This window comes from Oryctolagus cuniculus, chromosome 13, assembly GCF_964237555.1.
Source record: "Oryctolagus cuniculus chromosome 13, mOryCun1.1, whole genome shotgun sequence".
NCBI lineage: Eukaryota > Metazoa > Chordata > Mammalia > Lagomorpha > Leporidae > Oryctolagus > Oryctolagus cuniculus.
In genome coordinates, this window is record NC_091444.1 from 52,502,439 (window position 1) to 52,519,664 (window position 17,226).

Consider the following 17,226-nt stretch of genomic DNA (forward strand, 5'->3'; position numbering starts at 1 on the left):
TCAAAATAACTTGAATAGGCATTTATTTGAGCTGTTTTTAAATGGTCAGCACTGTGGTTCAGCAGGTTATGCTGCTGCCTGCAACACTGGCATCCTTTATGGGTGCTAGTTCAAATCCCAGCTGCTCTGCGTCTGATCCAGCTCTCTGCTAATGCTCCTGGGAAAGCAGGGGAATATGGCCCAAGTGCTTGGGCCCGTGCCAACCACAAAGGAGATGCAGAAGAAGCTCCTGGCTCCTAGCCTGGGCCTGGCCCAGCCCTGGCCACTGTGGGTGAATAAGTGGATGGAAGACCTCTCTCTCTCTGCCTCTCAAATAAATAAATAAATAAATAATTCTTTAAAAAAAGTATTCACGGCTTTCAAAATTTTTGAACTTTAAAAAATTTTATTTACTTTTATTTATTTTTGTTTGAAATGTAGAGAGACAGAGACAGAGAGAAATAGAAACAGAGAAAGAGATCTCTTAGGCATTCTGCAAACATCCATAATAACCAGGGCTGGGACAGACCAAAGCTAGGAGCCTGGAATTCAATCCAGTTCTGCTATGTGGCAAGGACCTAAAGACTTGGGCCATCACCTTCTGCATTCCAGGATCTGTAATTACAGGAATAGAAGGAGGAGCTGGTACTCAAACCCAGGCACTTCAATATGGAATACAGGCATCTCAAGCAATGGCTAATATGTTGCACAAAAGACGTAACCCTCAATCAATTTTTTAAAAAGATTTTTATGGATGTATGTATGTGCATATTTCTTTTTTTTAAATTTTTTAAAATTTATTTGAAAGAGTTACACACAGAGAGAAGGAGAGGCAGAGAGAGAGAGAGAGAAAGAGAGAGAGTCTTCACTTCCAGGATGGCCATAACAGCTGGAACTGGGCTTATCAGAAGCCAGGACCCAGGAGCTTTTTCCGGGTCTCCCATATGGGTGCAGGGGCCCAAGGATTTGGGCCATCTTCTACTGCTTTCCCAGGCCATAACAGAGAGCTGGATCAGAAGTGGAGCAGCTGGGAATCAAACCGGTACCCATATGGGATGCCAGTACTGCAGGCGGCAGCTTTACCTGCTATGCCACAGAGCTGGTCCCAATGTATATATTTCAAAGGTAATGCAATGGAGAGAGAGAGAGAGAAAAAAAGAGAAAGAGAATCTTCTAACTACAGGTTCACTCCTCAAATGCCCACAACAGTCAGGGCTGGGTTAGGCTGAAGCCAGAAGCCAGGAGGCCAGAACTCCATCCATGTCTCCCATGTGGGTGACATGATCCCAAATACTTGGGCTATCTTCCACTGCCTTCCCAGCTATATCAGCAGGAAGCTGAACAGGAAGCCAAGCAGCCAGAATTCAAATTGGCACTCCAATATGAGATGCCAACATCCCAAGGGACAGTTTAACCTGCTGCACGGTGCTGGGCCTCCATGAACTGCACCCGTATTTCAAGAAACCTCAATTTGCCTTAAGATTGTCTAATAGGAATAAAATTCATATAGATGTTTCAGTGTCTTCTTTTTTTTTTTTTTTTTTTGACAGGCAGAGTGGACAGTGAGAGAGACAGACAGAGAGTGAAAGGTCTTCCTTTGCCGTTGGTTCACCCTCCAATGGCCACCGCTGCAGCCGGCGCACCGCGCTGATCCGATGGCAGGAGCCAGGATCCAGGTGCTTTTCCTGGTCTCCCATGGGGTGCAGGGCCCAAGCACCTGGGCCATCCTCCACTGCACTCCCTGGCCATAGCAGAGAGCTGGCCTGGAAGAGGGGCAACCGGGACAGAATCCGGCGCCCCAACCGGGACTAGAACCCGGTGTGCCGGCGCCGCAAGGTGGAGGATTAGCCTATTGAGCCACGGCGCCGGCTTTCAGTGTCTTCTAAGATTTATTTTTCTACCCATTTAATTATAAAACAGTGTGCTGAAAAGTTGTTATTCCCTTCTATTGCTAAAAAGAAAAAGAAAAAAGAAGTCCTAATAAATGAGCCCCAAGGAGACGGTAACACTTGCTTTTGCTCATCAAAGTAAAACAACAATCCTCCTGTAACCTCTTGGTTGTTTATTCTGATTCCAAAGATTCAAGTTTTTCCCGACTTGCAAAGGTGCAGCTCCCAGCTATTTCAGCTTCCCTGAAACCATCAGATTGAGAGACAGGAAGGCACCAGCATCTCCTCTGGGGACTGTCTGTGACAGCTGGGTCTCCACTGTAGGAGCAGCAGTTACTGCCATCACCACCATCAGTATGTATCCCAGGAGACTTCCTGTTTCCTAACTGCTAAACACCCATTTGATAATCATTCACTTCACATTAGTCCCTCCTTAAAGATGGGCAAATAAAGTACCAAGAATACAGTGACATGACTAAGGTCACAAAGTCGAACTAAAGCAGGGAATAGGATCACCCTTTTGAGCCACTGAATGAGTTCCAGTATTTACTGGGGAGTGGACAATTTCTCCTCTTGTTCCTATTTCCAGTCCTTTATCACTGGAGCCATGTACTTGTAAATGTGACACTGAGAATCTAGGAGAGGTATACTGGCACAGTGAGTGGTAGAGAAAAAAGACAGAAGTGTGTCAGAATAATATGTAAATTGTTTGATTTCTGTGGGCAAACAGAAGAAATGCTTTGATTTTAACCATTTTCTAGTCTTAAGCAGCCTCAATTTGCTTTAAGATCTGTCCATACGAATACCATTATTTCTGTGACCCATCTGGCAAGCTAGACTTAAAATGTGGTATAATGCCTTTAAATGAAACTTCATTGTTTTTGTCAAAGACTTTTTATTTCTTTTTTTTTTAAATTTTATTTAATAAATATAAATTTCCGAAGTACAGCTTATGGATTACAGTGGCTTTTTCTCTCCCATAATTTCCCTCCCACCCACAACCCTCCCATCTCCTGCTCCCTCTCTCATTCCATTCACATCAAGATTCATTTTCAATTAAAAGACTTTTTATTTCATAATACTACTTATGGGACATTTATCATCTTAAAAAGTGATGTCTCAAACACTCATTTAATAACTTAGTTATGCCAATTAAAGTTCCCCTTTTAAAAAGGTGAACATTGACTCTCAAAACAGACATGTCCTTTGGAAGGGTCTGGTCTTTTGGATTTAAAATCAGTGTTTTTCTTTTATCACACACTGTCTAATAAGGTGTGACAAATTACAAGCCAAAGTTTCCCAGCTTTCCTAGTTTTCCTACCATTTCATAGGATAAAATGTTTTCAAGTCACGAAGTACACAGTATACTCATATCGGTCACTTTAGAAGCATGAGCAAAAGGATTATTATAAATTATTTCTGTGATTGCTGTTATTTCCACACTTACACACGGGAAAAGTGAAGCTTTTAACTTTGTTCATAAGAGTAGAGTCCTTTCTAATTCATACTTAGTTTGAAGTTGTATTGTTTTCCTTTTCTCTCACAAACTTACCTTTCAATGTTAAGATACCCAGACTGTCAATGGTCAACTGGAAGCCCTCAAAGCTCTCAGACTTGCTATTTAGACAAGCATAGTTTTGTTTCTTCTAACAGGTCACATAACTTAAAGAAAGACATGTGTTGAGGAATTCTGAATGGATAACTTACTATTTTATGGATGAAGTTTGGAACCAAGGGATTTACAGGCTACTCAAGTTCTACAGATATAAAACAAAGGACTTGCTAATGACCTGATTGTTGCTATAGAGAAGAAAGAATATCAGATAGTTTCAAGATGAGTGGGAAAGCTACAACTACATGGGTTAGCCAATTGAGATAAAGGTTTGGGTTGGATTAACTTTAGATAAGATTAGGTTACACAGATATTTTAAGATGTCCCCATAGGCCAGTGATTATAGAGTGTTAGCCAAACTATGAGATAGATGGCTGATAACATGTCACACAGACAGGAAAGTAAATTCTATTTTTTGATATTTTCCAGACCTGGAGGTAACGTATAGCTACATCCTGACAACTGCGCCTTCACTTTCCATGTTCATTCTGCAGAAACTGCGCAGGTTTCATGGCTGCTAAGGCAGTCAGTCATTCAAGAAGCTGAGTTGCTGAAAGTATTCCATAAAGGTAGTACCTGATTAACATTTAGGAGCATATTTTGGTAAAACTTGCATTGTTTTTAATTACAACAAATTGATTTTAAGAAAAACTAATCATTCTTTTGCTTTGTATTGTTTCCTTATTAACCAGCCTTCCTCCTTCCTTCCCTCCTGCCTGCCCTCATTCCTGCCTTCTTTCCCTTCCCTCCGAGACCGTGGGGTTGACTGTAAAGATTATGGACTTGTAGTCAGCCACATTTAGGTGTTCACTGCCCCCTGACCCCCACCCCATCACTGTGAGGCCTTATTTAATCTCCTTCCTTTGATTCCTCACATCTAAAATAATGACACTTAGCTTATAAAGTTGCTATAAGGAACATTTTCTTTTTTGTTTTATTTTTTGGCCAGGCAGAGTTAGACAGTGAGAGAGAGAGAGAGACAAAGAGAGAGAGTTATAGATAGTGAGAGAGAGACAGAGAGAAAGGTCTTCCTTCTGTTGGTTCACTCCCCTAATGGCTGTTATGGCCAGTGCTGTGCCGATCCGAAGCCAGGAGCTGGGTACTTCCTCCCGGTCTCCCATGTGGGTGCAGGGACCCAAGTACTTTGGCCATCTTCCACTGCCCTCCCGGGCCACAGCAGAGAGCTGGACTGGAAGAGGAGCAACCGGGACTAGTACCTGGTGCCCCAACCGGGACTGAAATACGGGGTGCCGGCGCTGCAGGCAGAGGATTAGCCAAGTGAGCCATGGTGCTGGCCCTGGAACATTTTCATAATATAAGTAAAGTGCTTAGTATGGTACCTGGCATGTAACTGGTGTTTAGAAAACTTCACACTGTTTATTTTCTCACCCAGTCAGTACGTAATGGGCATCTCACTATGGGCCAGACAATGCACCAGGGAGAAGCAAATGAATAAGGTAAGGGAGCAGCCTCAGCCTTTGAGGGGCTCACAGTCTAATAAAACATGATTTAGTCAATTTTCATAACCTACAAGAATAAGCAACCAAATAGGCATACTTTTGTAGGAATACTGAAAATAAACTGGATTTACTTTTAAAATTGTTATTTATTACACTGATATCAGGAAGCATTTATTGACTGCCTACCATGTGGTCACATATCAAGCCCCATGGATTCATGGCCTTGCAGATTCATGATCAATTACATAGAAACACCTAAAAACAAATGTAAATTTTGTCACACTTTTCTTTTAGACAAGGACAAAATAATCTATAAATTTTTTTTGAACTACTAGAAGAGTAAAAACTAGAACCATACCATCTCATGGGAATGTAGAAAGCTTGTACCATATATAAATGCTGGACCACTCATTACAAGGAAATATTGAGAAATGAGTCAGTCCACAAGAAAAACATAGTTACTCAAGTAATAAAAAGAGCAAGTGCTCACATAACCCCATACATTTCTGATATCATTGTTTCTCTTGACCTTTCCCAAATCACACTTCATTAAATGACTCTTTTCTATTTCCTAAGTCTTCCTTTTAGACAATTTCTGGAAAACAGATCTTGTTGTGACAAAAGGTAACAGTCCTATATTCATGAGGGTAATAAAAGTTGCACGAAGAATGACATGCGAAGGTAAGCTTCATTTCAACAGTCTTGAAACTTTTCACACAGGAGACCTGGCCTTAGAATACAGGTTCTGCTTTATCATCCCATGCATGTTGCTTCCCTGAAGCTCAAGTCACTTCCTGTGGGAAGCCCAGAACATCCTAACAACCACACTGGTCTACAAATCACATTTTCTGATTCTACCCTAACTGTCCAATACAACTCCTCCCACCTCCTACCACCCCAAACTCTTGAAAGTATTTGACTGTGCCATCTGGATCTCATGATCTATTCCAAAACAACTTCCCCAAATGTTCCCTTCTTCTCTTTACCTGACTCTTCCGTCAACACTGCTTCCCTGCTACCCTGTCCCACCATGGATTGGGGTGGCTACAGTCCCACATGCCCCTCACCATGAAGTCTCAGTAGGAAGACATTCTCTTGTATTTCTCATTGATGTTCCAGGCCAGTCTCACCTTACCATACATATTCTCCTTTGCCATCTTCTACAGCCTCTTAGATGCCCTCCCACTCCTTTTGTTAGGTAGGAAGTTAAAATTAGCCTATGTGTGTGTGAGAAGCCTGAAGAATCCAGCACCTACTGCTGAGGCTCCATAAGTGAGTATTTTGCACTTCAAATGCCCAGACCCTATAACCTTCCAGGTGGTCCCAGCCCTTCCCCCAGTGAAAGCTCCCAGAATTCTCTCTACTCAGGACCAAATGGGTTACCTGATAACATGGGGCAATAAAACCTTCAGAGATACCCCTCTGCCCCTCTGCCTGGCTCTGAAGCAACAAACCTGGGGAGAAATTTGCTATTTACTCTCCACAAAACCCTTTATCCTAAAGGAGAAGGATGAAGGGGTAAAGAGACTCCCTTAAAAACCAGGAGTCTAAACAAAGACTGCACGCTCAGCTCTCTGCTCTCTGCTGAGTTGCCCACCTGACCTGCCCAGGTATATTCTCTCAATTCAGTGATGTAACCCCACTTTCCCTGAGTCTGAGTGACTGGGCACTCTCTGTCCCTTCTGTTCTGATGAATGCCCTATCCCCAATAAAACCTTATTACTTTGCTCTCTGTCTCACGCCTGAATTCTTTCTTGCACGAAGACAAGAACTCCATGGCTTTTCCCCACGGCTTTTCTCTGGTGACACTTTCATGAAGATTTTTGCACTGGCTCACTTTAACTTCTATCAGCATGCTTTGTCATAATTTTAATCATCTCATCTTCCACTCAACCTGACCACTCATACCCATGGCGATAGACCCACCCTTGTATTCCCTAAAAGCACTTCCCTCTATAGATATCATTTTCTAGCATCCCACCCTCCAGCCTTCCCTGCCTAGTTTTCCAGCTCACTTCTTCTAGTATTTCAACTTCGACAGTCCTTATCTCCTTTCCCAGATCCACAATTTATTGGTCCAATCACTAGGTCCTTTCTCACATCCCTTATACACTCACTTCTCTCTTTTCGCAATCTATACTCCATGGCCAAGCATGATAATCATCAATACATCCTTGCATAAATTCTCATTCCTTTGCCCTGTGTTACTTCATGATATTCAGTTGGCTTACATAACTCTGGTGAATTCCAACTCTGCCCTTCTTGGCTTGCACCCACAGAGCTGAATATGGCTTAAAATAAAAATCCCACAGTAATCTTAACAGCTTTCTCTTTAAAATCATAATCACTAACCTCAAGTATGCTTCTCATGCTGTCCAACATTCATATTCTGTTTCCTCACTCCATTCGTTCTCCCATTCTCGTGTATCTCTAACTCCTACAAGGGTAGGAGTCCAGCATCTGTGCTCCACATCCTCCCTTCTCTCCTGTTACTGTGGGTGAAGGATCACGGATTCTATTCTCTCAGCTTTGTTCTAGTCTTCAAGATTCCGTCACTTGCCATTATATCAAGCCCTCCTCTTCCCTTTGCTTAAAATCCCTCTGCTCTTCTCCCTCACTTGGTGGTCCTTCTGAAGCCCAGTCCTGTCACCAGCTGGTGGATCACTGTCTAGGTGTGTTGGTCTTTCCTGTGCTAGCACTGTATCAGCAGGAACTCAACAGTCACTCAACTTCTCCACTGTGGTCCCATGCCCTGAAATGTCTAACTACTCCCTGAGAGGGAATTATACACAAACTGTACCACAGAGAACCAAGTTTAACTTTCCTCCAAGTAGATCATGTAGTGTAAGCACTTTCCTGAACTGATGGATTGTCAGAGCTGGAAAGGAACATAGAAATCATAATGAGGCTGTGATGAAGAAATTGAGAAAATGATAAGCCAAGTCACTCATGATACTCTCTTGAATATCCTGATAAAATATGGGTTTTGTTCCAACCAGAAACCTGATATGGAGCACTTAACAGGCCATGCAAGTGATAGAAAGAATTATCTTCTAGTTACTTAGTGTTTACTGAATCAAATATATACTATAATATACAAATTTCAACCAAATGTCCAATGAGAAATGAAAGAAGGAAGAAAAATGGTTAGGTAGAAATGATATGGTATTAGGGCCGGCGCTGTGGCGAAGCAGGTTAACGCCCTGGCATGAAGCACTGGAATCCCATATAGGCGGCCGGTTGCAGACTCAGCTGCTCCACTTCCAATCAAGCTCTCTGCTATGGCCTGAGAAAGCAGCAGAAGATGGCCCAAGTCCTTGGGCCCCTGCATCTGCATGGGAGACCCGGAAGAAGCTCCTGGCTCCTGGCTTTGGATTGGTGCAGCTCCGGCTGTTGTGGCCAATTGGGGAGTGAACCAACGGATGGAGGACTCTCTCTCTCTGCCTCTCCTCTCTCTGTGTAACTCTTTCAAATAAATAAATAAATCTTAAAAAAAAAAAAGAAATGATATGACATTAATCATGGAGATAGGATTAGGCTCAAGCTGGAGGCCACATCCCCACCCCGCCCTCTGGTGATCTCACGCCCCTACCTGATCCTACCTGTATAGGCCCACCTGTGAATCAGACTACATAACCACTCCCCTTTTGGAAGCAAATAAAAGGCGTGGAGTGCCCGGGGCCCACCCCTGCTTGCACCCGCACTGCAGTATTTTGCCGTCATTCCTGCCCAGTTTTTAGCACACAGCTTTGGCCTATGAATTTCTGCACGTGGCCCCTGATTTGCTCTCTGCCTGGTATGAAACTCCTGGTTCACCTTTCTTAATCCCCTCTCCCTTAAATAAAGCTTTCATGTTCACATATATTTCTCTCACTTCCCCAAATACATTAAATTTTAAAATATGTTCCCTGATATGAGATGTTCTGGTTGAGAGAAAGAGAAACAGAGAGACAGAGAAGGAGACTTGGGTGGGTCTAACTCTACTACTAACTGGGATAAGCCTTAGGAAAGCCTACTTATCCCTTGGCTTCCTTTTCAATTTTTGGACAGGCAGAGTTAGACAGTGAGAGAGAGAGAGACAGAGAAAAAGGTCTTCCTTCTGTTGGTTCACCCCGCAAATGGCTGCTACGGCCGGCATGCTGTGCTGATCTGAAGCCAGGAGCCAGGTGCTTCCTCCTGGTCTCCCATGCAGGAGCAGGGCCCAAGCACTTGGGCCATCCTCCACTAACTTCCCGGGCCACAGCAGAGAGATGGACTGGAAGAGGAGCAACCAGGACAGAATCCAGCACCCCAACTGGGACTAGAACCTGGGGTGCTGGCACCACAGGTGGAGGATTAGCCAAGTGAGCCACAGTGCCGGCCCCTTGGCTTCCTTTTCCATCAGATGCTAGGAAGGGAGGGGCTTGGACCCTTTCTGAGGGTAGTTATCACTTTCGGAGGTTTGTGTTCCCTCCTTAGTCCTATGTTTGAAATCCATACAAATGAAGGGTCTTCAAAAAATTCATGAAAAAAATATGCATTAAGGAAAAACTATGCATGGATTTCAAAACCCTTTTTTTGCATCAACATGTATCTTTTAACTCTATTATCTATCACCTTTTTGAAGTACCTTTGTATAATGATACTTTGTATCATTAAAGATCCTCTCCATTGTTTTTAGCTTTTTGTCCTTAGCCTTAGCCTAAACCTCCTTAGACAGTGTTTTAAGTTGTCTGGCTCCTGTTTTTGACAGCATGATGATTCCACATTCACTTTTATCTTCTTCTAATAGATATAAGTGAACTCATTTAGCCTAAGGGACTGAAAGGGAACAGGAATGGGTTGAACAGATAACCAACTCTCACTTTTCCATCTTTTTGTGTCCATCCACAGGAATGATGGATACAAGGAATTTATAATCCAAAAGATAACATTTCTTTCAAAAAAAAAAAAAAACCTTAAAATGGTATCCTGGGGCTATTGGCTTTCTAACATGAATGATCTCTTACTTTGATTTGGATTTGAAGCTAAAATCAATCTTTCAACTTTTGAATGTTTTCCTTAAAGTTTCCCTAGTTAGGAGGATCCAAGTTATTACTACTGAACCCAGCAGTAACAGGGGCACTACAATCCTATTCTCTTATGTCAACAGTAAAGAATTTATTTATTTCCATTTCAGGATACATGGGCCCAATAGAATAGAAAAGAAAAATTTGGCTTCCCTACTTGCATTTTTGATGTAGAATTTGTACTAATCATTCACTTTGGTCCCACCCAGAGAAACAGATGTGCCATGGACTTTGATCATTCTGTTGGGTTACCCAAGATCTAAGCTTCTACTTTATGTTTGGGAAATTACACACTCTGCCAGAGACTGGCTAGCTGTGGTGTCACCACTGGTTTGCACATTTTCTCCTGGGAACTCAGACAACATTCCCTAGCTTCTTTTGTAGATGTATCAATTATGGACAGTAGATTATAGGAAGAAATAAAGTATTGCAGGGTCAAGCCTAGCATCAAACAATTTTCCACTTCCTGCCAACTTGATATTGAAGCTCAAGGTGACCTTGAAAGCAACATTCTAAGGAATAGATAGAACTTCTGTTAGCCAGGATCTTTGGTATAGAATCGAATTATTCACTATCCCTACTACCTTCATTCACTGATTGGACTCTGTGAATGCAAAATAAATCTATATGTCAATCACTGCAGGTTGGGACATAACTGTCACAGTATCTATCATTACTTCGACCAATATACCCATATTATGAAGCTCAATGAAGGGTGGCAACTGTCTCCTACTGAAAGAACTCAAAAGTCAGACACTACTTTTCTTTGGTTTCCTTGCATTTCAAGTACCCAGACATGGTCTTGATCTTGTCAATCTAAAGCATTCACATTAAACTTTGACCAAGAATTAGCAACAGAAAGAAGCAAGGGCATAGGGAATACATTCTGGAAGAGAGGTGGCAGCAGAGGCTGCTCACCCCACGTCTGTGGGCAGCAGTGGTGGTAGTAACACCGTCCAGTCTCCAGACTCGTGGTGTCAATGATGTGAGGGAGGTAGCTAAAGTCACCAGCTGAGATGTGCCGCCTTTGCAGCTGTGGTGTGATTTTAGACATGACTCTTGTAGGGTAGCTGTCAGGTATGCTTTGCCTGGCTTCTCAGCAAGTCTGTGCCCTCTACCAATAAATAAACCTGTCTTCTGCTTCCATTAGCTTATATTAGTTGATTACATTAGTTGGTTTTGGTCACTTGCAGCTAAGAGCTCCTATTGACACAAATGTATCACTTTTAGAGAGAAGGGCAGTGGGACTGAGTGTCCCATGGCCTCAGGGAGTTTTCATCCTCTGGGGTATATTTTTCATTTCTTGAGAGATTCATAGCCTGTGCCACGAATAGCCAAAGTCTCCACTGATTGCTTCAGAAGATTTCAGGAGAGAGAACTAGTCCATCTATATTTCAACTGCCCCAGGTTGTACTGAAGTAGATTAAATTTGACCAAAATAAACCCTGCTATTTGGGAAAATAGGGAATTGAAAACAAAACTTGGAAGAATACCCAAGGAGCCAGAAGAAAACAGGCGTTCCTGGGGAATGCTCTACCATATGTTGCAAAGAGAAACAGCACAGAAGTCATTTTAGGTCAACAGGATTCTTTCTGGAACAAAAACAAAATCTAGATTTAGTCAAGCTTTATGCTCTTTCAAAGTCCCTATGTTCCAAACTGTGGTCAAACTAGGTCAAAGAAAATATATTGTACAAGAGTGAGTGGTATTAAGTCTGGTTAGCTAGTATTTTATGAAGACATCGTGGTTGTGCCAAGGTGACCCTTCCAGCCAGTATATGATTCTGCTGTGGTGGGTAGGAAGAAGGAAAATCAAGGATTGGAGCCGGCACTGTGCTGTAGTGGGTTAATGCCCTGGCCTGAAGTGCCAGCATCCCGTATGGGTGCCAGTTCTAGTCCTGGCTGCTCCTTTTCCAAACCAGCTCTCTGCTATGGCTTGGGATAGCAGTAGAAGACGGCCCAAGTCCTTGGGCCCCTGCACCCCTGTGGGAGACCCGGAAGAAGCTCCTGGCTCCTGGCTTTGGATCGACACAGCTCCAGCCATTGCAGCCATCTGAGGAGTAAACCAATAGATGGAAGACCTCTCTCTCTGTCTCTACCTCTCTCTGTAACTCTCTTTCAAATAAATAAAATAAATATTAAAAAAAAAAAAAGAAAATCAAGGAGTGATGACAGAGAAATTTTCCCAAGAAATCTCCCCACATATACATGCTGCCTCTATCTGGGGCGTGGTCATAGCTGTTCCAGTTTTGAGCCTCCTTCTGAGTTTTCACTTGCTGAAGTCTTGGGAGTTTGGTATACTGTTGTAATATGGGGTTCCGGGGGAACCCATTCCACTGTGCACAGAGACAGGGCCACTTAATTTTACTGCCTGAATCTGGGTTATCCTTGGGAATGACTTTGACCACCACAGTTTGGCAGAAGTGGTATCTGTCCCACAGTGCCTATGTTCCCCCTTTTTATAACACTGAGACCACTGCGTTATGAAGATACCTTGTCCAGGCCCTGGAAGCTGAATGGCCACATGGAGGAGATACAAGGTTTCAGGTTGGTAGCCAGCCCCTGGTCATGGCATCCTGCACATTCCAGCCAACCTCATCTGCTGAATGAATATGGTTGCACGAGACACCCCAGGCAAGAGCAGCAGCAGAACTCCTGACCAACCCACACAAACAGTGAGAAACTGTACAGCATTTTTGTTCTAAACCAGTAAGCTTTGCAGTAGTTGGATATTCCCCAAGAGATGTTGTTAACATGTGACGCCGTTAGGCAGGAAGTCAGAAATGAGCTTATGTGTGTGTGACAAAGGCCTAAGGAACTGACATCTAGGTCCAGCATCCGCATCGCAAAGTCACCCCGATAACCTTCCAGGTGCACCCCAGTATCTGCAATTCAAACGTCCTGTTCAGATCCTGATGACCTTCCAGGGGGTCCTGCCCCTTCTACCCGATAACCTCTAAGGTGGGGCGACGCCAGCCAGGCTTCCCCTGTCTGATAACTTCAGGGGGAAAACTCAGAAAGGAATTTTTCGTATTTACATCCAACAAGTCCTTTGTTCAGGAGGAGAAGAAGGAGAGGGGGAGGGAAGGCAAGACCCATCCACTTAAAAGCCCCAGCCTAAATGTAAACTGTGCACTCTCTCAGGTCCGGTCTGGAGAGGTGCCCACCCGTTCGTACAGATGTCCCTACCCTAATAAACCTTGCTATTTTGCTTTCCACTACTCTCTGTTTCAAGCCTGAATTCTTTCTTGCACAAAGACCTTTGCTTCTCCGGTAACAAGACCAACACCTTTAGTGTGGTAGATTAAGAAGAACCCTTGTTTGTGTTGAGGAGCTGGAAGATAGAAGGAGTACCGCAAACTTTCAAAATCTAAGTGCCTTTGGAACCTTTATTGACTGCAATTATGAGTCTGTTTAAAACATTAAAACTTAAAGTTTATTCAGCTATTCAAACTGAGGATTTAAATTGGAAAGAACCAATTGTCTCAGTTGACTATTCCACAAGCCTGAGTTTGGTTACAGTTTTTATATTTTTCTAATAGTGCGCGTACATGCATTGAGTCACATTTAAACAATACAGGTTTATGTGTGGTTAGCAATCACATTGAAAATGGAATACCTGGTAATAGCTAACAGACTTGATTATTGATTAAGGTGGGGCATTCCATTCCCACACTCAATGTTATCCATACACAGGGAAAGGCAAACAATGGGGTCATTAATCACTCTTCCTACGATGGCCCTAGGCACGAAGCTCACTCCTTCTTAAAGTATAGCAGGTGTTTCCTTGGTCACAGTTAGATTTTGTTGAAAGGTCATATTATCTGGGAACCAGTTGCAGGTGTCTCCAAAGCACGGACAGCATCCCAGCTTAGGCCACTGCAGTCCCTGTTCCATGCTTAGACCATACTTTTAAAGATTGGTTAAATTTGCTAAAGGAGCAAAAACTGCATAGGATTTGTGATAGAAATGATAACTCATATTCAATTAGGCTAGTTTAAAAGTTCTTTCTTTGAATTCCATGAAAAACGGAAAAGTTTTCAAAATAGATAAGATACAGAAACTCAGAGAACAGTTGCATCATTGCACTGAACACTTAATTTCCACCACATCCTGTGGCATTTTCCTGCATTGCTGAGAAATTTAGGGGCAACACAGTTTCTGTGATTATTCTGATCACCCTGCCTTGTCCAAATGAAGTCCTCAAAATTAGATTTTTGAAACTCATAAAACTGCACAGAAAGTACATCTAAAACAGAACCAACTACTCTAGAAAAATAAAGTCTTCCATACAGTGTGTTTAGGAATGTTAAAATCCACACAAGTAATGCTTAGAGTTCTCATCCACAGAATTGAGAGACATGGTCCTCTTCAGGTAGTGGTTTGACAATTTGTTTTTGTCCTTTTGTCACAGTGAGGTTCTAGCTGGGTATGAGTTGGCTCCTGTTCACATTTGTAGCATCATTTTAACAACTTTCTCCGAAGCTACTTGGTTGAAACCAAAGCTGTCAACTTGGTGCCTCTCCATCATCACACCTGCTGCCCCTTGGTAAGAAAAGCCCTGCCCCCTCTCCCTCTCAACCAAGGCTTCTCCCTAAGGAGCTAAGCCAGATCCCGACTTGACCAGAATGTCCCTCTGAGCCCCATGGCAGTGCTGACAGAATGCTACCATAACACTCATCTCAGGAAAAACTGATTTCTAATTACGTGTCTGATCTGTCTTCTCTGAGAGGCATCCAGAGTCATGGAGTAGGAGCCCTTACTTCTGTATTCAAAGACTCAGCATCAGTGCCAAATAAAAGTCTCCTGAAAGAACAGAAGATGAGGCTGCTGGTCCAATTGGCTGCTTGGCTTATTCACTTGTGAAACAAGGGCATCATAAAATTAAAATGTACAAAATGGAGCTCCCACTTCCAGACTAAAAAATCCTGTTTCTCATTCAGGTTTCCCTGTTTTAGTAAACACACCTTTCCCAATGCAGACACTTGGCCTAGAAACTTGCCCAGCATCCCTTTCTCACAACTTTCTATCCTGCTGTTTCTACCTTGGAGTCTCTTGGCACTTCCCTGTTTCTACTGTCATCCCCTACTTGAACCACTACAACACATTCCTAAATGGTTTCCCTGCTTCCACTTTTGCCCACCTCTGGTACATTCTCCACATGGCCCACAAGAACAATCTCGAAGTACAAAAAGGATCAGCCATCCCCCTTTCCAGACTCACTGCATGGTTCCCATTATACATAAAACAAAATGCAACCCCTCACCCCGGCTGTGAGATCTCTTATCTGTTGACTTCGCTTCTTTTCTGTATCATGTTGCCCTCAGATTTACAGTCAGTTCTGGTCATTAGTCCTCTGTTGGGGGCTGGGAGTGCTCCAAGCTGTTGCTTGACTCATACATTTAGCACACATCAGTTCCTACACCTGGAACCTTCTTCCTACATCCTCCTCTGGAGGTTTTCCTTGGTCATCCCATCCAATGTGGGACCTCGCATTCTCACCCTTTGCAGTGACTATTGGTCCCAGAACCCTAGTTACAACTTTCATGGCATTTGCCCTAAATCCTGATTAGTTTGCTTGTTAACTCGCTGATTTTCTATATCTCTCGTTGGAGGTGAACGTCATTAGAGTTATTCTCTTTCATAGCATGTGCCCATTACATCTCCAGCCTTAAACATGAGAACATCCTCAGAAAACATGCAACAAATAAAGGAACAAATGAAGAGTGCAGGAGAAGAGAACCCAAGGATGCATCAGTTATGCTACTCCCTTCATTTTCCATCATATAACTCCAGCTCCTGGTTCAGAGAAACAGTGGGGTCTCACTTTCAAGAGCCAGGCAGACTCAATAATTGCAAAGTAATGAGTATTCTTATAGTGCATTCATTTACATGATCTCATTTAAATCACAAAACAACTTCATGAGGCAACTATTTTTATCATTATTATCATCTTGCAGATGAAAAAGAGAAGCTCAAAAGACATGAAATGATTTATGCATAACAGACCCCAGCACCAGTGACTAGCACAGTAGGTTCTATTTTATGTCTGATTAACTCCACATGGGGCCTGTGCATTGCTCTGGATTTTTCCCATAAGGATTAAAACCAATGTCCTGCTTTGCTAAGTCACAGGTTTACATGGGATTATATGTTTCATGTCATTATTATTCCCTCAGTAGACTAGGGTTTATTAATACCAAATACATCACTGAAGGTTGTGGTAGCAAGCTTCTAACTCTCATTCAATAGGACAGGCATTACATTCTTCCCCCCTTTACAAATGACTTCTTATTAAAACTATGCATGGCCATTAACTCAAGCGACTGAATTCTAGTGTATCGTACAATGAAATCATTCATACCTCGGAATTCCAGTCCTCGAAGTTGAAAGGTGACAAGACCATTTCCAATTTCAATCAGGTGAACAAAGGCATTGAGGTCCTCTGAAGCCAAAATAAAGCAATCGCCAGAGCTGTAGTTACCCCAGCGACCAAGAACTAAGTCTCCACAGAGGGACTCCTGGAGGGTCCTTGTCAAGTGCTCATAAAAGATGGAATTGAGATTGTTGTCATCATTCCCTAAAGGCAGACAAGAAATAGGATCATTGAATGGTTACTCCCTGTGAGCTCAGGGCCAAGGAAAGACTGAGCTGTCCTCTGATTAAAGAGTAAATCAGTCTCTTTGTATATGTAAAAACAGTAAGACTTGTTCCTCATCCATTTTAGCGCATTATCTCAGAGTCTCCTATTTTTTTTTTCACTCTATATTCTCTCTGGCAATCTTATCTATACAAATGGATTTAGTTAGTCTCTAAACAGATAACTTACAAATTCAGATATCCAGCTGAGATCTCTGGTCTGAGCTCTACACCATATACCTACTTTTCTACTTAACATCTTCTCTTGAAAGTCTCAAATGCTCCTCAATTCCACGTGCCCAAATCAGGGAACCCCTCGCCTGTGTTCCTATCCCATCCAGAAAGCAATAGCGTGGACCTTTTTTTCCACCTTTCTCAATTTTACCTTCTTGAGTTTATTTTTTGCATTTTTCTACCTTTCTCCATTATTTCTACCCTATTCCAGGCTACTACTATTTCTCCTGTGAACAAACCCAGTAGCCTTGTTGACTAACCTATATTTATTCACTGGGACCTACTGTTCATTCTCTACACTACAGCCAGAATGAATGTCTCACACAGTAAAGCCGAATGTATTACCCAAGACCTTCCAACTTCAAA

The 17,226-nt window shown here is 42.7% G+C and overlaps 1 protein-coding gene across 4 annotated transcripts in view; it reads right to left on the reverse strand.

The window, feature by feature from the left end:
- PCNX2 (pecanex 2) overlaps nt 1-17,226 on the reverse strand; it is a 324,094-nt gene that overhangs the window by 56,368 nt on the left and 250,500 nt on the right. For all 4 annotated transcript variants that reach the window (XM_008268254.3, XM_051821460.2, XM_051821462.2 and 1 more), the window contains one exon: nt 16,352-16,567. In XM_008268254.3, coding sequence (XP_008266476.2) covers nt 16,352-16,567 — 216 coding nt within the window. The remainder of the gene's footprint in view (nt 1-16,351; nt 16,568-17,226) is intronic.